This window comes from Podarcis gaigeae, assembly GCF_964106915.1.
Source record: "Podarcis gaigeae genome assembly, chromosome: 3".
Taxonomy (NCBI): domain Eukaryota; kingdom Metazoa; phylum Chordata; class Lepidosauria; order Squamata; family Lacertidae; genus Podarcis; species Podarcis gaigeae.
The window spans coordinates 111167640-111190991 of NC_139680.1; the positions used below are offsets into that span (position 1 = coordinate 111167640).

The following is a 23352-nucleotide window of genomic DNA, read 5'->3' on the forward strand; positions in this document are numbered from 1 at the left end:
TTTCCACGTTTCCGGTGTCTTCCTCCCCTCCATAATCTGGTTACAGACCTCCAACAAAGGTTGTATCAAATAGTCTTTCAAAACCTTATAGTATTTGGAGGTAAGTCCATCAGGGCCTGGAGATTTGCCTAATTGAAGGTTCTGAATGGCACTTTCGATTTCTTGCTGTGTGATATTACTATTCAGGATTGTTCTCATTTCCTGAGGTATTTTCTGTAATCCATTGGTTTTGAGAAATTGGTCCACCTCCGAGTCTTTCTGTGGCCCTTGTGAATAGAGTTCTTTGAAATATCTCTGGAAGCACTTTCTAATTTCCTCGGGTTTCTGAACCATTCTCCCTTCAATCTCTAGATTTGTAACTGTGTTAAGTTTTTGTCTCTTTTTCAACTGCCATGCTAGCAGTTTCCCACACTTATTTGCTGATTCAAAAGATCTTTGTTTCATTTGTTTAATTTTCCATTCCACCTCCTGATTTATCAATTTCAAATATTGTGCTTGGAAAAATTTCACTTCTCTCAGCACTTCCTTCGACTTGGGCCTGGATCTTAGTTTTTTTTCTCCATCTCTTATTTTTTCCAATATCTTCTCCTTCTTTTCATTCCAGAGCTTTTTCTTGATCGTATTTTGTTGTATAAGAAACCCTCTCATAACTGCTTTACTTGTGTCCCAGATTATTCTTTTTTCCACAGTGGTATTTAAATTTATCTCAAAATAGTCCTTTAAAGTTTTTTGGGCCTTCTTAACAATCTTCTCGTCCCTTAGTAAGGTGTCATTCATTTTCCATCTGAAGGATCCTGTTGTATTTAGTCTCAATTCCATTTTCAAAGCATTATGGTCGGAGCAGGTTTTTGGGCAGATTTCCACCTTTCTAGTCTTGGGTGCCAGTCCTCTAGTTATCCATATTTGGTCGATTCGTGTCCAAGTCAGATGAGCTTCAGAAAAGAAAGTCCCTTCTTTTCCTAGGGGGTTCTTAACCCTCCATATGTCAATTAAGTCCACATTGTCAGTCATTTCAAAGAAAGTTTTAGGTAGTCTGCCATCTTTTGTTATGTTAGCACTTTGCGACTTATCCATATTTACAGACACAACCCCATTCATATCACCCATCATGATGATGTTGTTGTAGTCTAAGTAGTCCAGCATAATCTCATGCAGCTTCCTGAAAAATTCCGATTTTCCTTCATTTGGAGCATATATTCCTAATATCAAAATTTTTTCTCCTTGTGTCTGAATTTCAATCGCCAAAATTCTGCCGTGTTCATCTTTAAATAAGAATTTCGGTGACAGGCTCTCCTTTGCATATATCACCACTCCTCTTTTCTTAACTTTATCCGAAGAAATAAATTCTTGGCCTAATCTTTTATTAATTAGCACTTTTCTGTGGAGCCTTGTCACATGTGTTTCTTGCAGGCAAATAATGTCCAATTGTTCTTTTTTCAAAATATGAAATACTTTTCTTCTTTTTTCCGGAGAATTTCCGCCATTTATATTCCAACTAAGAAGCTGCAGCGACATCCTGGTCTAATTGGTGGGTCTACAATGGGGTGTCTAGGTTTCCCTCCGATCCCGGAGGTGGTAATGCTGGTCCAGATCCAGACGGTGTAGGCTTTGGAGATGGTCCCGGTGGTGGTGGTGGCCAAGAAGCTGCGGCTCCTTTCTGGAGGTCCTCCTCGTGGTCGTGTAAGAACTTCTCTTGGTCCTCCGGTGTTTTAATTCTTACTTTCCTTCCTTTGTAGGTAAAGGATAGTCCTTGTGGAAACTCCCACCTATAAGGGATTGTGTTGTATCTCAACAGTTTGGTCAAATCTGTATAAGTGGTCCTAAGATCCAGAAGGTGTTTGGGTATGTCTCTGTAAATTTCAGCCTTTTTACCTTCTATCTCCAAAGATTTTTTAAAATGTAGGCCTAGTATCTTGTCTCTTTCCTCTCTTGATCTCAGAATAACCAAACAGTCTCTGGACTTATCCTTCTTTATCAGTTTTCCCAGTCTAAAGGCCGTCACAATTTTAAAATCCTTATCTTCCTCAATCCCCCAGAATTTGGAGAACAAAAGTGTTAAAAATCCCTGTAGATTTCCTTCCTCCAGTTCTGGGATGGCCCTTAATCTGAGATTATTTTCCTTACTTTTCAATTCAACCAATGACAGGTAGGCTTGTTGTTCCCCTACCTGTCTTTTCAGAGGCCTTACTTCCCCCTTAATCTCATCAACCTTTTTGTTCGCCTGTTCTGCTTTTTGACTGGCTTCCACAGCAAGTTTATAATTTTCAGTCGTTGCCCCTTGCAATTTTTCAATTGCCTGAGTGTGCTGAGAAACTTGCTCAGATAATTTACTAATAGAGGATGTAGCTTGGTCAATTTTTGATGATTGATTGTCCACTTTTTGGTTTAAAATTGCCAGTTGTTCCAAAATTTGTTTCAGGACTATTTCAGATCCTCCAGTTGCCATATCTTCTGCAGCAGGCTCTTCAACTTCCACCTCCTGTGCTGTCAGCACAGTTGGGACGGATGATCTTCGTTGATGAGATAGGGTTGTTTGAACAAGTTGCACTGGTTTCTTTTCTTTTTCTTTAGCTTTAGCTGCTCTTGTTCTCCCTGAGCCGCTCATTCCACACCTGCCTCTGTTCAAGGTCAAATTTTCTTTTGTTTCATAAGTCAGACAAGTCCAGAGTGTAAACAATTTAACCACAGAGAATCACAATAAAGTACAGTTCCCAGGCCTCTATGTCTCCACAATCCTCTAGGTGGGGGTATTTCAAAGTTTCAAGGAAGGAGAGAACTCTTATCCGCCATTGAAGTTCTTATATTCCCTATGTTAAATCTTTAGTAGTTCCAGAGCACAAAAGGAAGGTTCCCCGGGCTTTCTTTTTCCTGAAGAAAAGCCACAAGGTGTCAAGAAAGGTCCCAGCAACAATGTTTAAACGTTAGTGTCTCAGTCTATGTATCAGTTTAAACTCCAATAACAGTATCAGCAGTTTGACAGTTCTCTTTTGCGCACTGACAGCCCGACAGCTGGGTTGTCCCTTTTAACTCCGCATAGCTCAAAATTAGGAAGAAGGTTCCAAGAATAAGATCCACAGATTTTGCAAAGATTTCCTGCTTGTCTTTTCACTACAAAGTCTGTCAGATACACCCTCGTTTTGCTTTTACAGTCCCTTTTAGGCGCTTCAGCGCTCTTCTGAACAGTTGCTTTAATCTGGTTAGCAAGATCGGGAGACGGACTTCCTGTTACTCGCCTCCCGTTTTCAGCCGAATTTCAACCAAATTCCCAAATTTTAATCCGATGTTTAGCTCCCCTTACTCACGGGTATGTAGCAGCCAATTTCGATGTTTTCAAGAAGAAAGGTCGGCGCTCATCAGCAGCAGCAGCGCGGCTTTGCATCCACGAAAAGAGCGATGAACTCACAGCGCCGCTCCCCCTTTCGCGTTCCGGAGCCCCTTACGGAGCTCCTTCTTCGTTTCTGGGGGGGCTTTTGGCGCCCGCCGAGTCCCACGGCCACAGGCTCGCTCTGCCTGTGGTTTTCTTGATGGGTCTCCGCTTTGCCGCAGCGGACGACCCTTTTTCGCGGAGCCCCTCTTCACAAAGTAAAGAGGACCGCCATTGCCGTTTTGCGCCACCTCCGGAAGTCCTGGTATATTATCTCTTCTAACAGAGATACACTTTACCCTAGCATTTGAATTTTTGTACACATTACCTGGCTGGAGAAGAGCACTGCAAAATTCATAGAACTGCGAATGTTGAAGGAGAGCTGTGTTTTGGTTTGTGTATTGTTTCAGAGAGTGTAATTTAGTAGTTTGCCTTTAAATGTCAACTGAATCAAATTTCTGCCCCAGCCTTACTCTTCACACAAAGCTGGGTCTTCTCTCACGTTGTATCTAGGCAAATTCACCAGGTAGGCTTAACTTTGCAGAGTCAAGACAATTTATGTAGGATTTATGTAGCTAGGAAATGACAGCCAAGGTGCCTGGGTCCTATCTGACAGAGGTCCTCCGCTAGCCCTGCTATCATTTATTAACACTGGAGGTGGTTCCTAGTATTGTATGCATTGAAACTGCAGACTTTATAACCAGAGGAAAGAGACTACACAGAGAATTCTGTGACTCACTCAAATGAAAGGCAAACTGTATTCTGCTCTGGTCAGACCTCACCTGGAGTACTGTGTCCAGTTCTGGGCACCACAGTTCAAGAAGGACACTGACAAACTGGAACGTGTCCAGAGGAGGGCAACCAAAATGGTCAAAGGCCTGGAAACGATGCCTTATGAGGAAAGGCTAAGGGAGCTGGGCATGTTTAGCTTGGAGAAGAGGAGGTTAAGGGGTGATATGATAGCCATGTTCAAATATATAAAAGGATGTCACATAGAGGAGGGAGAAAGGTTGTTTTCTGCTGCTCCAGAGAAGCGGACACGGAGCAATGGTTCCAAACTACAAGAAAGAAGATTCCACCTAAACATTAGGAAGAGCTTCCTGACAGTAAGAGCTGTTCGACAGTGGAATTTGCTGCCAAGGAGTGTGGTGGAGTCTCCTTCTTTGGAGGTCTTTAAGCAGAGGCTTGACAACCATATGTCAGGAGTGCTCTGATGGTGTTTCCTGCTTGGCAGGGGGTTGGACTCGATGGCCCTTGTGGTCTCTTCCAACTCTATGATTCTATGATTCTATGAATGGGAATGTCCATATTAGTGGACATTTCATTTCACAAAATGTATATATCGCTTACTAGTTCTAAAGACCTCTAAGCAAGTTTGCAGTAGGCAATCCAAAATATGGATTGAAGGCACCAATAAAAACAACCCTTAAAAAGAAATCGCATGAGAAAAGTGTTAAAATGTAAAATGAAACCCAGAAACATTTCGAAACACTGATATTTACTAACATAATGTAACAAAAGTACAAAGAAATTTTCAGCAGGCGTCAAAAACCATCTGGTGTCCAGGCGGATCTTGGGCCGACCCTGACTCTTCCGTAAATTTGGCATTTTAAGTTTATGTTGTGGTTTAATAGGGCTCTCAACTTCTATGGATGTTAGCCTATGTAACTACTGTTAAACTTCTGTGATGATAAGATATAAACAAATCCGAATCTATGTACTTTTCTGTTGCTTCTTTAAATTTCTATGTTCAAACATTTTAGGGAAGTTTTTAATGTTTGATGTTTTATCATGTTTTTAATATTTCGTTGGGAGCTACCCAGAGTGGCTGGGGAAACCCAGCCAAATGGGCGGGTATAAGTAAATAAATATTTAACTTATATGCAGAATTCATCATGCGAAAGGCTGGGCTAGATGAATCCCAAGCCGGAATCAAGATTGCTGGAAGAAATAGCAACAACCTCAGATATGCAGATGACACAATCTTGATGGCAGAAAGGGAGGAGGAATTAAAGAACCTTTTAATGAGGGTGAAAGAGGAGAGCGCAAAATATGGTCTGAAGCTCAACATCAAAAAAACGAAGATCATGGCCACTGGCCCATCACCTCCTGGCAAATAGAAGGGGAAGAAATGGAGGCAGTGAGATTTTACTTTCTTGGGCTCCATGATCACTGCAGATGGTGACAGCAGTCACGAAATTAAAAGACGCCTGCTTCTTGGGAGAAAAGCAATGTCAAACCTAGACACCACTTAAAAATCAGAGACATCACCTTGCCAACAAAGGTTCGTCAAGTTAAAGCTATGGTTTTCCCAGTAGTAATGTATGGAAGTGAGAGCTGGACCATAAAGAAGGCTGATCGCCGAAGGATTGATGCTTTTGAATTATGGGGCTGCAGGAGACTCTTGAGAGTCCCATGGACTGCAAGAAGATCAAACCTATCCATTCTGAAGGAAATCAGCCCTGAGTGCTCACTGGAAGGACAGATCCTGAAGCTAAGGCTCCAATACCTTGGCCATCTCATGAGAAGACAAGATTCCCTGGAAAAGACCCTGATGTTGGGAAAGATTGAGGGCACAAGGAGAAGGGGACGACAGATGAGATGGTTGGACAGTGTTATCAAAGCTACCAGCATGAGTTTGACCAAACTACGGGAGGCAGTGGAAGACAGGCGTGCCTGGCGTGCTCTGGTCCATGGGGTCACGAAGAGTCGGACACGACTAAACAACAACAACAACAACAACAAAATAAATAAATAAATAAATAAATAAATATTTAATACAGTGAAAGCCCCTGCCTAATACCAATGGGCTTGGGATGCGGGTGACGCTGTGGGTCAAACCACAGAGCCTAGGACTTGCCGATCAGAAGGTCGGCAGTTCGAATCCCCGCGATGGGGTGAGCTCCGGTTGCTCGGTCCTAGCTCCTGCCAACCTAGCAGTTCAAAAGTACGTCAAAGTGCAAGTAGATAAATAGGTACCGCTCCAGCGGGAAGGTAAACAGCATTTCCATGTGCTGCTCTGGTTTGCCAGAAGTGGCTTAGTCATGCTGGCCACATGACCCAGAAGCTGTACGCCAGCCTCCTTGGCCAATAAAGCGAGATGAGTGCCGCAACCCCAGAGTTGGCCACGAAAGGACCTAATGGTCAGGGGTCCCTTTACCTTTACCTTTAATATCAATGGGCAGGAAGTTCCAAAGCCTAGGAGCTGCTACACTAAACGATCGATTTCTTGCAAGTGCAAAATGAACATTACGTGGCTCTTGTAAAAGTGCCGGTTTCTTCAGACCTAAGTGAGCACCTATGCCATGCCTCATTACACTGGGTTCTTGGGTCATGTTGTGGGTGAGCCTGGGACCTGTTGCACAAGCTGTAGATGGGAGAGGAAGCTCTCAGAAGCTCCTGCAGGATCTCCTGAAGAGGGAGGCTGCAGCCTGTCAAGAGGCCCTTTACATTTCTGAGAACTTCAGTTCCCACAATGCATTTAGGGTATCCGTGTTTGCTGCATGTTGTTTTAGGTAGAAGGAAAACCTGCTGTGTGCTTTTCTAAGCATACAAATTCAGTGGCTGAAGGAACACGCATGATCAGAAGGTGCCCTCACTGCTTTCAGTCTAAAGATACTCATCTTCTGCAGGGAAAAGCTCTGGGAAAACCCAGAGCTGCAAGTTTAAAGCAGAAGTTGGCTGTGCATGACACTGTTTGGCTTCTCATGATATCAGCAAGAAACCTTCCTCCATCAATCTCCTGTGCAGTTTTGCATTTTGACAAACAGGATCCCTTTTAAACGATGAAGAATATGATTTTCTTTTTTTAAAATAGACCTAAATCCAGGAACATTTTGTGGGCACCTTGAAAAATTAAAAATAATGTGGATAGTGGACTAATTTATCCAATGTAGCTGCTATGCTAGTTTCCTTCTATGCTTGAGGGAAATGCTGTGAGTTCTTTTGTTTTAAATATGACAACTTGCCTTCACTAGGCTTGTTCAGCACTAACCCTAACACTGAGCTACAGCTGCTCTGATTTGCTCAGACGTACGGTGGATTCTGTGGTTGCTGTAATGCAGTTAGAACTGTCAAGGATATGACAAGGTTTCAGGCTGCCTTTAAATCACACAAAATTAAATGCAAAATCTATCTTACATTGTCTTTTGCTTTCTATCGAGAACGTCTGGTATTATGCTTCAGGGGAAGGAAAAACAATATCCAAATTCCTGCGCCATGAGAAATGGAAGTCAAGTGTCATAAATCATGTTATGCAAATTAATACTAAAGTATGCAGCTGTGCTAAAGTAAGTATTCTGGCTTTTGAGATTTTTTTTTTAATCAGTGAAAGTTAATCGAACATGTACAACAGGAGTAAAGATAAAGTGACCCCTGTCCATTACGTCCAGTCATGGCCGACTGGGGGTTGTGGCGCTCATCTCACTTTATTGTCTGAGGGAGCCAGCATACAGCTTCTGGGTCATGTGGCCAGGATGACTAAGCCGCTTCTGGCGAACCAGAGCAGCGCACAGAAACACCGTTTACCTTCCTGCCGGAGTGGTACCTATTTATCTACTTGCACTTTGACGTGCTTTCAAACTGCTAGGTGGGCAGGAGCAGGGACAGAGCAACGGGAGCTCACCCCATTGCGGGGATTTGAACCGCTGACCTTCTGATCGGCAAGTCCTAGGCTCTGTGGTTTAACCCACAGCGCCACCCGCCTCCCTATAACAGGAGTGTGGGACCTCATTTTCATCTGTCACTCAGGAATCTCCCAGGCCACACCCCTTCTTTCCAGGCCACACCCTCACTGTCCCCTCCATGCCCTCTTTGAGTGCTTTTGCCTCACTGGAATGTGCCTTCCACTAGCTTGCCTGGATGGGAAGAGCTGTCTGTAGAAGCCTCTAACTTTTGTATGGTTGAAAAGTAGCCTTATATACTATTCACCTGGCACATGGTCTCTGAAAGGGTGCCCATGAAGCAAACCTGCCCCCAGAATGCAAAAGGTCCCCTACCTGATGGAAATCACAACAGGGATACGGGAGCAATAACATACGACATTGTCCCTAGATAGGAGGACCATTAAAGTGACAGGCAGGATCAAATTAGGTTCTCATTGACTCCCTGTTCCTGAATGGGGCAACTGTGCCCCTGAAGGACCAGGTGCGCAGCCTGGGAGTCTTTCTGGACTCACAGCTGTCCATGGAGGTGCAGGTAAATTCTGTGTCCAGGGCAGCTGTTTACCAGCTCCATCTGGTACGCAGGCTGTGACCCTACCTGCCCGCAGGCTGTCTCGCCAGAGTGGTGCATGCTCTAGTTATCTCTCACTTGGACTACTGCAATGCGCTCTATGTGGGGCTACCTTTGAAGGTGACCCGGAAACTACAACTAATCCAGAATGTGGCAGCTAGACTGGTGACTGGGAGCTGCCGTCAAGACCATATAACACCGGTCTTGAAAGACCTACACTGGCTCCCAGTACATTTCTGAGCACAATTCAAACTGTTGTTGCTGACCTTTAAAGCCCTAAACGGCCTCAGTCCAGTATACCTGAAGGGGCGTCTCCACCTCCATCGTTCTGCCCAGACACTGAGATCCAGCTCTGAGGGCCTTCTGGCAGTTTGCTCACTGCGAGAAGCAAAGTTACAAGAAACCAGGCAGAGGGCCTTCTAGGTAGTGGTGCCCGCCCTGTGGAACGCCCTCCCTTCAGATGTCAAGGAAATAAACAACTATCTGACTTTAAGAAGATAATTGAAGGCAGCCCTGTTGGGGAAGCTTTTAATGTTTGGTGTTTTATTGTGTTTTTAATATTCTGTTGGAAGCGGCCCAGAGTGGCTGGGGAAACCCAGCCAGATGGGCAGGGTAGAAATAATAAATTATTGTATTATTATTATTATGCACAAAATTCATTGGTATTCCTCCAGCTGACCTGGCAGCCCCCGTTTTTCTTTTCCAAGGAATTCCTGGAACAATACTATGTAGGGGTGCATTGGGATTAGCATTCTTAGACATTAAAACGGCAATCCTCAGGTGAAGAGAGCGCTGATGAGTGTTCCACACCTCTCCAATGCCTACCACACCCCAGAAGATGAAAAGACAACATTCCATTCTCTTTCAAAATCAACCCATTCTAAATCAGCCAAAACTTCTCTTTTGAAAACCTTTGGCACAGCTTTGATTAAAATTGGGAACCCTTTGAACTATGCGTTGTCCCATGTGATGAGACACCACTATTTTTATAAAAAAAGACCCACCACCTTAATAGCTAGGATACTGTCTTTCTAAAAAATACTAAATAAAAAAAAGAGGGATGGGTGAATCTGACAATTTGGGTTTGTCTTAGTTTCTAATTTTTCTCCAATTTTAAGTTCTGTTCTCCATATCAGTTTTTTTAAAAAATATAAAGCCTTCATGAAAATTCATCAGCATTTCAGTACAAATTTATCATAATATACACAACACCGATCCTGAGAGACCTGCATTGGCTCCCAATACGTTTTCGAGCACAATTCAAAGGGTTGGTGCTGACCTTTAAAGCCCTAAACAGCCTCGGCCCAGTATACCTGAAGGAGCATCTCCACCCCCATCGTTCTGCCCTGACACTGAGGTCCAGCGCCGAGGGCCTTCTGGCAGTTCCCTCATTGCGAGAACTGAGGTTACAGGGAACCAGACAGAGGGCCTTCTCGGTAGTGGCGCCCACCCTGTGGAACACCCTCCCTTCAGATGTGAAGGAAATAAGCAGCTATCTTCTTTTTAAAAGACATCTGAAGGAGGCCCTGTTTAGGGAAGTTTTTAATATTTAATGCTGTATTGTTTTTAACACTTGATTGGAAGCCGCCCAGAGTGGCTGGGGAAACTCAGCCAGATGGGCGGGGTATAAATAATAAATTATTATTATTATTATACACATATTTGCATTCAATTTTGTCTGCGATATACATTCTTGCAGTTATTTACCCTAATGTAATTGATTTCTATATGTTGTTCGAATATAGGCATTTATATGTACACCTTACCTTAGTATGTGCATTTTGGCATGCTTTTCACTTGGCTGGAGAACAGCATTGCAAAATTCGGAGAAGTGCGATTTCAAAACCAGGCTATGTTTCAGTTCACGTATTGTTTTGGAATGTGCCAATTAGGTAGGTTCACCTTCTAATGTGAACTGAATGGACTCTCCCCCATCCCTAATTAAAACACCTATTACCTACAACCTATGACTTCAGCGGAATCTTGCACCCAAACTGGCTGACTTTTTGAAGGAATGTGTTTCAGACCATTTTTATTCAGGTTTTTTTTTTTAAGCGATCAATTTTTGCTGTGTTCCCATCCCTCTTTGCTTCACAGATGGCTCATTTCTTGTAACCAACAATTGCTCTGTATATTTTAATAGCGATGACTAACACGGCTGTATTTGTTTTGATGGAGTTGCTGTTTCTACTTTTAATAGGTTTGGTTTTATGGTCCTAGCACCAGGCCTGGTTGTCCAGAACATTTTCTTGATTAGCGGAGGATGAATTTAATAAGAACGAAACACCTGTTGTTAGATTTGTCTGCCAGGTTCCACAAGTTTGAAAGAATGGCGGACCACAACATCAACACCACTCCTGCGAGCCAGAAGAAAACTCAATTCAGTCAGCCACGAAAAGAGCCCTGTTGAGTCAGGTCAATGACTCAGCTACTTTAGCATCCTCTTCTCAATTTAGCCCTCACCCCTGTGAGTAAGAATTACCCCCAGATAACTAGGCACGGACACTGCTGCAAAATTCAGTTCCCCACAACTTTTAGACCAGGGGTCCGCAAACTTTTTTCAGCAGGGTGCCATTCCACTGTCCCTCAGATCTTGTGGGGGGCCGGACTATATTTTGAACAAAATAAAATGAACGAATTCCTATGCCCCACAAATAACCCAGAGATGCATTTTAAATAAAAGCACATATTCTAATGTAAAAACATCAGGCAGGCCCCACAAATAACCCAGAGATGCATTTTAAATAAAAGGACACATTCTACTCATGTAAAAACACACTGATTCCTGGACCGTCCGCAGGTCAGATTGAGAAGGCGATTGGGCTGGATTGGGCCCCCGGGCCTTAGTTTGCCTACCCATGTTTTAGACAAAAGGGAACATCTGTGCTGTTAACCCCTGTCAGCTTGCCTGAGAAGTCCTGGCTGATAAAATGGGCCAGAGATATTGGTTATAATATACAATTTAATGACTGGATAAAACTATGGAATGAAAGTATTAAATTTACTGCATGTACTGCATTAAAGGAAAATGTTATGAAAATGATATATAGATGGTATATTACACCAGTAAAACTTGCAAAAATGTACAAAACATGTAAGAAGTGTTGGAAATGTAAAGAAAAAGATGGTACATTTTATCATATGTGGTGGGAATGTAAGAAAGTGAAAAGCTTCTGGGAGTTGATATATAATGAACTGAAAAAAACGATGAAATATACATTTGTTAAGAAACCAGAGGCTTTTCTCTTAGGAATTGTTGGTAATGAAATACTGTAAATAGAAAGGACCACAAACTTTTCCAATATGCAGTAACAGCGGCAAGAATATTACTGGCCCAGAAATGGAAACAAGAACAAATACCAACGTTGGAGGAATGGAGAATGAAGCTGATGGACTATGCAGAACTTGATAAACTGACTGGGAAGATCAGATATCTACGAGATCAAAAGTTCATAGAGGACTGGGGAAAATTAGTTGAATACTGGGAATGTATAAGTGATAATGCAATAACACTAGTGGCATTTAGAGAATCTCTGTAATAGCATTAGAAATATTGTAAAAAGGCAAAATAGAAGTGGGGGGTAGGTATAAAGGCAATAGCAAAATGTGTAATTAAAGAAGTTAGAATTTGGGTGATTGTCAGAGAGGCCGAAGGAAGTCAAAAACGGAAAATTTAATAGAAATTGTAATGTGCTATGAATGTATGGAAAATTAATAAAATATAATTCAAAAAAAAAAAAAAAAAAAGAGAAGACCTGGCTGAAAGTTCAGCTAGTTTCTGCAAAGGACCCCATTCACTCTCCTCAGAGAGATGGAGTAGCAAAGCAGAAGCTGTCCCTGGTATGAGACCAGGAATGTAAGCAGGTAAGGACTCCTATCACAAGGAAATTGCTCCAGTAATATCCCCATCAAACCTTATCCAAGTCAGGAGACAGGTTCTTGACCTGCGTATGCTTAATTGTTGTTGATGAAGAAACAGTTTGGGAGATGAGGAACACAAGAAGCTGCCTTCCAGCTCAAGATGCTGGAAATCAGACCATTGGTCCCAGCTCTACCTCGAGATTCTGGAAGTAAAAACTATAGGCTCATAGTCCAGTAGAACTTTGTACTCACACCATCCTTTGAAGGTGCTATATGAGTCAACTGCTCCTTACTGCATCTCACCAGGACAGCATCTGAGATTTCTGGGAGAGTCACTACCTGCACTTGGCTTAACTCAGGGCGATGTCCAGTGTTGCATGAGCAGAGTTCCCTTTGCTCTCTTCCCTTCTACAGCTTCCATGCTGTAGGTTTGAGGGACACGCAGAGGACTGCAAGGGGAAGGGGAAGTTCCATAGTGCAAGTCCAGATAGGTACAACAGGATATCACCTTTGGTGTACCTTGCCCTAGAGGAGGGCACCAGAAAGTGTTCTCTCATACTGTCTGGTATGCTGGTTTGACAGCCATGGACAGAAAGTCCCTTCAGAGGGTGGTGAAGACAGCACAGGATATCATGGGCTGTCTCCTGAGTCTGCTAGATGTCATCATAGGAGACCGTTGCCTCAGAAGAACAAGGAGCATTATCAGGGATGACTCACACCCTGGCCAGCACCTTTTTAATCTCCTGCCCTCGGAAAGGAGATATAGAAGCATGATAAGCCTCACCAACAGGTTAAAGAACAGTTTCTACCCATGGGCCATGAGGCTGCTGAATGGAAGACAGCAACATTGCAGCTGACGTTCGGGGTTGATGGTCGTACGACAACACACAGTGTGTAACAAGGACTGAGAGATTGTGGGGGGCTCATTTAATCTCACTGTAAACAAGTGGTACAGTGACAATAAAGTATTTCTATTTCAGTTCCTCTGGTGGGGAATCTGTTATGCTCCTCCTGGGGCAGTTCTGCAGCTCCTAGAAGTTGTCAGCATGTGACAGATGGCCACACCCCAGGAAACGGCTTTGACTGGCCGGCTAAACCAGGTGAGAGTAGCTGATGGGTCTCAAACCCTTGGTGAATCAGGGACATCCTCTGCATGCGAAGACAGGCTATGGCAGATTGAGCAGATGAGACCAAGAGTGGGTTCAACAGTCAAGAAGGCGGTCTCTGCACATGTTGTGGAGAGAAGTGAGGCACAGATGGGGTGTGTCAACCTAAGAAGGTAGCCCATCTAGGAGAAGGAAAACTCTGATCCTAAACCTCCGCTGCCTTGTGGGACATCTTCAGGAGAAATAAAGGCTATACAAAACCGAAGTAGGGTCCCTAAGTCGGTTGGATGGTGCCTTGCACGCTTCCTTCCGGGAATTCCTGCAGCCAAGCTGGTGCCAAACATATCGCTCTGCTTTTTTTTGGACCACATCAGCGAGGCTGAGAGGGGGCTCTTGTTGTCTTGGCAGCCCAGGACCTCCATACATTGCCTAGCCTTGTGCCCTGATGTACACCCAATTGTCTCTTGGGACAGGGATGCCAACCACAGTCAATATGTTGTCCTATTGGCTAGCTTAGCCAGTGGTCAAGAATGATGGGAGTTGTAGTCCAATAACATCTGGGCCCCCAAAGTTGAAAAACACTGTCTTACAGTACTGTCTTCTCGACTGCTTCATGGATAACATAATTCCCAGGGAAGGGGAAAGCAGAGACAAGTTGGCATGGAGGCCAAAGCTGAGTGGAAAATTCCTCTCTCCTCTCAAAATTGGGTCGGCATATGTGTCGCCCTCTACCAATCACACTTGTTATGCCTGTGAGAATTACCGTATTTTTCACTCTATAAGACGCACCAAACCACAAGACGCACCTAGTTTTTGGAGGAGGAAAACAAGAAAAAAATATTCTGAATCTCAGAAGCCAGAACAACAAGAGGGATCGCTGTGCAGTGAAAACAGCAATCTCTCTTGCTGTTCTGGCTTCTGGGATAGCTGCACAGCCTGCATTCACTCCATAAGATGCACACACATTTCCCCTTACTTTTTAAGAGGGAAAAAGTGAGTCTTATAGAGCAAAAAATACAGTATTCTTCATTTCTGTTAGGAAATGTTGGTGGCATTTTAGCATGTAGCAAACTTTTCCAGAAACCCTTTTGTGGTTTTTAAATGCTGGATTCCAGCATCTTCCCCACTTGCCCCCCTCACCCCCCCCATACGATTTTTGGTGAGGGGTAGGTCTATAAATAATTGATATAAGAAACACATACTGATAAAGCTTCTCAGCATACATGCAGTTTAAGATTTATCTGGAGCTGTTTATTACCCTGGAGACCTGTTCTTTTAAAATTCCACTTCGTTTATGACATGAGCCTTTGAGACCAGTCGATCATTTTGCAATGCTCAGGAGCATCAACCGCATTGCAAAATGGTGAGATTTATTTCTCCTCAGTGCAATGTTGGGGGGTCCGTTTTATATCCATCTTAAGAGCATTATCAGAGGGCACAGAAATGTAAAAAACTTGCCGGAATTTCAAATGTAAAGTTTAGGTATGTGACCCCGTAGTGAACCCTGTTTTGCATTATTAACTTTTTATTATCCACCTACTACAGAAAGTAACTTCTAGTAGGTACAGATTTCCTTTTGAGTGTAAAGCTTCTTCCTCAGATCACTAACTCTCCAACATTTGAGAGACCAATTTTCTCAGAGGTCTGTGGCTCTGAGAAAAAGGTGGTTTATAGGTTATTGTTTGAATATAAATAGCTGAAACAACACTATTTATTAATAATTCCTAGCAACAAGCCCGCCAGTTGGTAGAACTATTAATGGGACTGTAGTAGTAGTAGTAGTAGTAGTAATAATAATAATAATAATAATAATAATAATAATAATTTATACCCCGCCCATCTGGCTGGGTTTCCCCAGCCACTCTGGGGGGCTTCCAACAAAATATTAAAATACAGTAATGCATCAAACATTAAAAGCTTCCCTAAACAGGGCTGCCTTCAGATGTCTTCTAAAAGTCTGGTAGTTGTTCTCTTTGACATCTGCTGGGAGGGCGTTCCACAGGGCGGGTGCCACTACCAAGAAGGCCCTCTGCCTGATTCCCGGTAACTTGGCTTCTCGCAGCGAGGGAACCGCCAGAAGGCCCTCGGCGCTGGACCTCAGTGTCCGGGCAGAACGATGGGGATGGAGACGCTCCTTCAGATATACTCGACTGAGGCCGTTTAGGGCTTTAAAGGTCAGCACCAACACTTTGAATTGTGCACGGAAACGTACTGGGAGCCAACAAAGATCTTTGAGGACCGGTGTTATGTGGTCTTGGCGGCCGCTCCCAGTCACCAGTCCAGCTGCCGCATTCTGGATTAGTTGTAGTTTCTAGGTCACCTTCAAAGGTAGCCCCACATAGAGCGCATTGCAGTAGTCCAAGCGGGAGATAACCAGAGCATGCACTACTCTGGCGAGGCAGTCTGTGGGCAGATAGGGTCTCAGTCTGCGTTCCAGATGGAGCTGGTAAACAGCTGCCCTGGACACAGAATTGACCTGCACCTCCATGGATAGCTGCGAGTCCAAAATGACTCCCAGGCTGCGCACCTGGTCCTTCAGGGGCACACTTACCCCATTCAGGACCAGGGAGTCCTCCACACCCGCTCGCCACCTGTCCCCCCAAAACAGTACTTCTGTCTTGTCAGGATTCAACCTCAATCTGTTAGCCGCCATCCATCCTCCAACCGCCTCCAAGCACTCACACAGGACCTTCACCGGTTCTGATTTGAAAGAGAGGTAGAGCTGGTCTATAGCTAATTAATACAGGTGGCATGAGACACCTGTATTGGGGTGGAGAACTTCAGGCCCAAATGCATCTTCCAGACCTATCTAGCTGACCCTTGGGAATTCTCATGGGGCCAGAGGTAACACCAACACACTAGCCAGGAGGACTTGCTTGGCAACTGCAAAGCTTCTGGGCACTCCTCTCTTTGTCATGAGGTGGTGAGGGTGCTTACCTCCCTCTTCAAAATATACATAGAGCTGAAAAAGGAAGAGCAACCCTCCTTTCCACTTCCTCTTTCAGCTCTTTTCAATGCTCAGATCAGCACCTGAGCGACTGAGGGAGGGAAAAGGGAGGAACAACAAATCCTCATTGGTCAGTGCTCATTGGGGACAATATTTAAAAGTGCAAATGTGTCAAGATTTGCCTTTTTTCGCTTCATGTTTATTCAGGTTTCTGTAAGGCTGCAGTTTTAAATCAATTAAGTAGTTCAGGGCTGGAGCGCCTCAGGTGGAATTGAAGTTCGCCTGCCAATTTCAGTGTCTCGTTTTTCGAATCTTGAGCTCAGTCTGCCACATCAGTTTGCATTTTTAAGTAGCTTTTTAGTGTGAATTTCCCCCCAAAATAAACTTATTTCTCTGCATTCTCCCCCAATATACACATTCTTGCAAACCAATTTCCTCCAACACAATGCATGTTCATTTCACTAACATATGCATTTTAATGTACACAGTATTTGGCTGGGGAACTGCATTGCAAAATTCAGAAAACTGCAAATTTCAAAGGATGGCGGGAGGGTTGCCTATGAGAAAATGTAGCCCAAAGGCTAAAGAAGGTTCCTTGCCCCTAGATTAATTGATAAAACTTTCTTAATTGGCTGAAAAAGTGTCCCTATAAACTTTTAATACAAGCGCTCATAAATGCAGATGGCAAACAGCATCTTAAAAAACACACAAAAAGAATGCATTTTATAAGACTTTGTCTGCTGTAACAGCTCTGCAGATCGTGTAGGAAGAGAGAAGATGTACTTCTTACTTTAGAAATACTGTGTTAAGCCACGTGCAAATGTAACCGATAGACTAATTCACCAGAAAACTGTTAGGTATAGTAATTTAATTCACCGAAATTGTAAATGTTTGTATGCATTACTATGTGTTTAAATTTGATTGGTTGGTAACTGAATTCTAGAGTGTTCTCTAGTAGTTCTCATGTGATTGGCTAACAATGGTCACATGGGAGATATCTACTGATGGAGATACTCCATTTTATATGATGCAAGATGCTTTAGAATCCACTGTGAACACTGCTAAGTTGAATAGAATGTTGGAGTGCTTCTTCTCTGCTTGAAAGACAGAGAGCAAAGCTGCAGGAGAAGGGAAAAGGGGAAATCCCTTATAGGAGCGGCAAGGCATGGCCTAACTGAGATAAAGAAGGCTGAAAGTGCTGTGCTCCGAAAAGAGAGGAAAACACAGTTGTTTGGAAGTTAGAAGAAGAGACTATAATGATTGAAGCAGCATGTGACTATAAATATTATGTTTTAATTCATCTCTAGCTACAAGTTTCTGCAAGTAAAGCTTTTGAATGTTAAAGTCTGGACATTGGTTTAATCTCCATAGAAGGGTGTCAGTCATATATCCGTTTTGAGTTTCTTAGGTGCGATTTCGCTACCCCTACTTCAAGAGAACTTCAAGGTCTATTGATCAAAATGCCTTTAACAGGTTGCACTCCTAGGTTTCAGAAATAGCAAATGCAGCGGTTGGGGAACCTGCGGCCCTCTAGATGTTGCTGGACTAGCAATGGCCAATGACCAGAGATGAGGGGAGTGGGAACCCACCCATCAGCCTTTGGAGGGCCACAGGTTCTTCCCCTTCCTTGCATGAAATGAACAATGATTAAACAAACTCTGCTGGCTTGAGAAGAATACCACAACAGAAAAACAAATTAGGCAACCAACACAATACAGGCTAAAAACCATCTTAGTTCAACACTGTCATGACAGGGTCAAGCATTTTAAACTGCTCTGGGCACAGCTTTCCAGGGAAGATTCTAGAAAAGAGAAGAAACAGAAACCATGTACTGAGAAAACTCTTGGAACCATTTTGGTGACCGAGTTCCTGGATTTGATTGGCAATTATGACCACAAGCTCTCACAAAGTTATTAACAGAAACCCAATCGGAGGTAGACAACGTGGTGCCCTTTCGTTGCTGTTGGGCTACAACTCCTGTCAGGGATGATGGGAGTTGTAGTTCAACACCATCTGAAGGCTCCCATGTTGGATGTCTCTGCTCTACAGGATGGGACTGTCTATCCTGACAGTGGGGAAGACTCTTCTTCTGAGTCCAGATCTGCCAAATTCCCCCTCGAATCTTACCTGAGCACGTGTGGTTGTCGGCTGCTAACTGAAAACCAGCGTTGCATTGGCAGTAGTAGCTACTGGGAGTATTCACGCACCGATGATGGCAAAACGAAAGGCGTGCGCATTCATCTATGTCTGGGTTGCCGTAAAAGCGCAGCATTTAAATAAATAAATAAAAACAAACAAAAAAATGGAGTTAAAAAAACGCGCATTGCCACCATGGCTTTACTCTGACAAGAATAAAGGCGCTAAGATATCGTTACCAGATTTTTTTTCAATGGATCCGGGGACACTTTTTTTTTTTTTTTTTTTGAAGCTGAGTAGCAACGAGGAGTCAGTAGTGGGGATGGTGAGGCAAAAGACCCTGGGCCCAAGCACACACGCGTATTGTATAAAGGTGCAAACCCCTTCTTTCGCACCCTGTGAAACATAAATGTGCATTTTTTTAAAAAAACTGGGCAATGGCGCGTCATCCACCCGTGACTCCTGAGCCTTCCCTGATCTCCTTCCCCCTTTTTTTTTGACAGATCAGGGGCGGCTCTGGAGTCACGGGTGGGCAGCCGCCCTGCTGCCGTGGCAGCCGCCATTTGTCTTGCACCCGAGTAGCAAGCAGTTCCTGAAGCCAGCCAGAGTCAACTGCACTACCAGGCTGGCTCCGGGCTGCTGAAGCTGCCGCTGCCATGTTTCCTGGGGACAGATTCGCAAATCTGGGGACATTCTGGGGACGGAATTTGTCCGGGGACAGATTTGTAAATCTGGGGACTGTCTCTGGGAACCGGGGACGTCTGGTAACCCTACCCTAAGAGGATGATTTGTCATCATTTATACCTCTTCTATAATTTTCTAGCCACTGCATGAAGATTTGAAGCAGGAGCATCTCTGCTTACAGGCTTGCAGTTTAGTAGGTATAACACAAAAGGAAAATGGGATGGCAAGGGAAGAGGAAAACGTGAGCCCAGGCACCAATTCCTAGAGCTACTTAACACTTAAAATGGCCAGCTGGACTAGACAGCTCAGAGCGGAGCCAAATGACAGTCGAGTCAATGGAGTGTCTCTCTCATCCTTCAGCTGTAAGCAACTGGAATGACTGCCAATAGATGTTGAATCAGGGAGAGAGAAGGAGCCAGGAGGGATGGAGTTAACCCTAAAACCTAGCTCCGATAACATGGAGGTTAATGGGGAAACCCACAAAGACATGATTTGTGTATTTAACAATGGGGAAACATTGCAGAACAACTTATAAAGAGGAATGACGTGTGGGCGGTCCAGTATAAATCTACCACCATTGTACTATCTGCATCAGTGGCCTGTTGCAGAATACACCTGTTAAAAAACCCCACAGCTAGTTAGGGAGAAAGGCCCTTAAACTTTACTGCCAAAGAACATCTTGCTTCTCCACAGTACTTACCGACACATTGGTCCCCTCGCCTCTGATACCCGGCTGTGCATTGGCAGCTGAACGATCCTCTTAAGTTGACGCATATCTGATCTACCCTACAGTTGTGGGCGCCTGTCGCACATTCGTCAATATCTTTTGAAAGCAAAGAAACAAAAACGACAGCATGGACTTTAGGGACTTTGGAGGTGAAGTCCTAACTTTTCTGTTTGTCTCCAGAACCTTGGGAGAAAGTAGAAGGCAGCTGAATCCCATATTCAAGGATGGATTCTCGTGTTGATGGAACCGTACGATCAGCTTGGAGAAGTGAATATTAAGAGGGGACATGCTAGTGGACCTTCAAATACCTGAAGGACTTGTTCTTCGCTGCTCCAGAAGGCAGGATTAGAGCCAAAGAGAGGGAAGTAGATTTCGGCTAAACATTAGGAAATTCCTAAGGGTAAGAGAAGGGAAGCGGGTGGAGCTGTGAGTTAATCCACAGAGCCTAGGACTTGCCGATCAGAAGGTCAGCGGTTCGAATCCCCACAATGGGGTGAGCTCCCGTTGCTCGGTCCCTGCTCCTGCCAACCTAGCAGTTCAAAAGCACATCAAAGTGCAAGTAGATAAATAGGTACCACTATGGCGGGGAGGTAAACGGCGCTTCCGTGCACTGCTCTGGTTCGCCAGAAGCGGCTTAGTCATGCTGGCCACATGACCCGGAAGCTGTACGCCGGCTCCCTCTGCCAATAAAGCAAGATGACCGCTGTAACCCCAGAGTCAGGCACGACTGGACCTAATGGTCAGGGGTCCCTTTACCCTTTACCTTTAAGGGTAAGAGAAGCGAAACAGTCGAACAGACCACCTTGGACACAAATTTGGCCTCTCTGCTGCTGAAGGATACGCAGCCAGTGCCAAGATGCCGTGGTTACATCCTGCTGCACAGATCCTACATGGAGAAGGAAGTCAGATTAGATGACTTCCTAGGCCCCTTCTAGCACTAGGATTCTCTGACTATTGCTTCCCTGTTCCTGGATCCCAGGCTGTACTGTTTGCTGCAAATTTTTATTGAGATTCTCGCAATACAATAAAAGGAAAACAAACAGGCTAAGCTACAAGAAATAATAAAAAAGGAAACTAAAAAGAAAAGAGAACAACATCATCCTCTCTCACTGCTATTTCTGTGTGAGTGTCGGAAGGCGGTTGGAGGATGGATGGCAGCTAATGGATTGAGGTTGAATTCTGACAAGACAGAAGTACTGTTCTTGGGGGACAGGGGGCGGGCAGGTGTGGAGGACTCCCTGGTCCTGAATGGGGTAGCTGTGCCCCTGAAGAACCAGGTGTGCAGCCTGGGAGTCATTTTGGACTCACAGCTGTCCATGGAGGCGCAGGTTAATTCTTTGTCCAGGGCGGCTGTCTACCAGCTCCATCTGGTACGCAGGCTGAGACCCTATCTGCCCGCGGACTGCCTCACCAGAGTGGTGCATGCTCTGGTTATCTCCCGCTTGGACTACTGCAATGTGCTCTACGTGGGGCTACCTTTGAAGGTGACTTGGAAACTGCAATTAATCCAGAATGTGGCAGCTAGACTGGTGACTGGGAGTGGCTGCCGAGAACATATAATGCCAGTCCTGAAAGATCTTCATGGGCTCCCAGTACGTTTCCGAGCACAATTCAAAGTGTTGGTGCTGACTTTTAAAGCCCTAAACAGCCTTGGTCCTGTTTACCTGAAGAAGCGTCTCCACCTCCATCATCCAGCCCAGACACTGAGGTCCAGTGCTGAGGGCCTTCTGGCAGTTCCCTCACTGCAAAAAGTGAGGTTACAGGGAACCAGGTAGAGGGCCTTCTTGGTAGTGGCACCTACCCTGTGGAACGCCCTCCCTTCAGATGTCAAGGCAATAAACAACTATTTTACTTTAAAAAGACAACTGAAGACAGCCCTGTTTAGGGAAGTTTTTAATGTCTGACGCTGTATTGTTTTTAATATTCGGTTGGAACCCACCCAGAGTGGCTGGGAAACCCAGTCAGATGGGCGAGGAAGAAATAATAAATTATTCTTATTATTCTTATTTTTACTTTTATCCCATACAGAAAGCTGTGAGCCCTCCTAGCTCTCACCTGGGACCATTCCTCTCTTCTCTCACCCTTTGAGGTCTCCCCCTCCCCGCCTCTGACACAGGGTCCTTCAACCTATCCTTCATCTTCATCAGCTTGCAATTCCATCTGTGAAGTCTCAGGCTGCAATGTTTGGATAAGCACCCGCCTTTTTACAAACCACAAGAAGATCCCTGCAGGATCAGACCATAGCTATCAATTTTTTCCCTTTTTAAAAGGGAAATTCCCTTATTCCGAATTGGATCCCTTGTAAGAAAAGGGAAAAGCTGACAGCTATGGATCAGACCGCAGGCCCATCTCGTGCAGCACTCTCCTTCCCACAGTGGCCTACCAGGACAGATAAACGAAAGCACTTCTTTGTGCATAGTTGGAACTTTGCAATACGTTCCCAGAAGAGGCAGTGATGGTCACCAACTTGGGCGACTTTCAGAGAGGATTGGACTAATTCATGGAGGGATAAGGCTCTCTCTAGGGACACGGGTGGTGCTGTGGGTTAAACCACAGAGCCTAGGACTTGCCAATCAGAAAGTCGGCGGTTCGAATCCCTGCGATGGGGTGAGCTCCCGTTGCTCGGTCCCTGCTCCTGCCAACCTAGCAGTTCGAAAGCACGTCAAAGTGCAAGTAGATCAATAGGTACCGCTCTGATGGGAAGGTAAACGGTGTTTCCGTGCGCTGCTCTGGTTCGCCAGAAGCGGCTTAGTCATGCTGGACACATGAGCCAGACGCTGTACGCCGGCTCCCTCGGCCAATAAAGCAAGATGAGTGTCGCAACCCCAGAGTCGGCCACGACTGGACCTAATGGTCAGGGGTCCCTTTACCCTTTACCTTTAAGGCTCTCTGTGGTTACTAGTCACAATGGCTGCCTGATGGAGGCAGGAGTGAATGCTGTTGGGATCAGGTCCAGCTTGTGATCAGGTCTAGGCATCTGGTTGGCCATGAGAACAGGATGCTGGACATAATAATAATAATAATAATAATAATAATAATAATAATTTATACCCCGCCCATCTGGCTGTTGAATATCAGGACTCTTCTGATATTCTTACATTCTTAATGGCTTGCAATTCTTCTCTCTCTCCCCCTCAACCCCAGTAGAAGATTCGGCACACTGCATCACTGTACTGGGTTTGTGTGTGGCTTCCCAGATTTATGCCTTTTATAATCCGATGCAGCGCAGTTTGACAGCAGTTTCTTCTGGCACTCGGCACCAACTGGAAGTCTCTAAGCTGAATAAACAAATTCC

The 23352-nt window shown here is 44.5% G+C and overlaps 1 protein-coding gene and 1 long non-coding RNA gene across 5 annotated transcripts in view; both read right to left on the reverse strand.

Moving 5' to 3' along the window:
- The window catches only part of EFEMP1 (EGF containing fibulin extracellular matrix protein 1), a 267037-nt gene that overhangs the window by 14845 nt on the left and 228840 nt on the right, over window positions 1–23352 (reverse strand). For 3 of the 4 annotated variants that reach the window (XM_083733617.1, XM_083733618.1, XM_083733616.1), the window contains 2 exons: window positions 20031–20153; window positions 18638–18757 (listed from right to left, as the gene is read on the reverse strand). The exons of the other annotated variant lie outside the window; for it this stretch is intronic. In XM_083733617.1, coding sequence (XP_083589743.1) covers window positions 18638–18757; window positions 20031–20153 — 243 coding nt within the window. The remainder of the gene's footprint in view (window positions 1–18637; window positions 18758–20030; window positions 20154–23352) is intronic. 4 annotated transcript variants of the gene reach the window in all.
- The window catches only part of LOC310842171, a 170973-nt gene that overhangs the window by 14845 nt on the left and 132776 nt on the right, over window positions 1–23352 (reverse strand). The gene's annotated exons all lie outside the window — the stretch shown is intronic.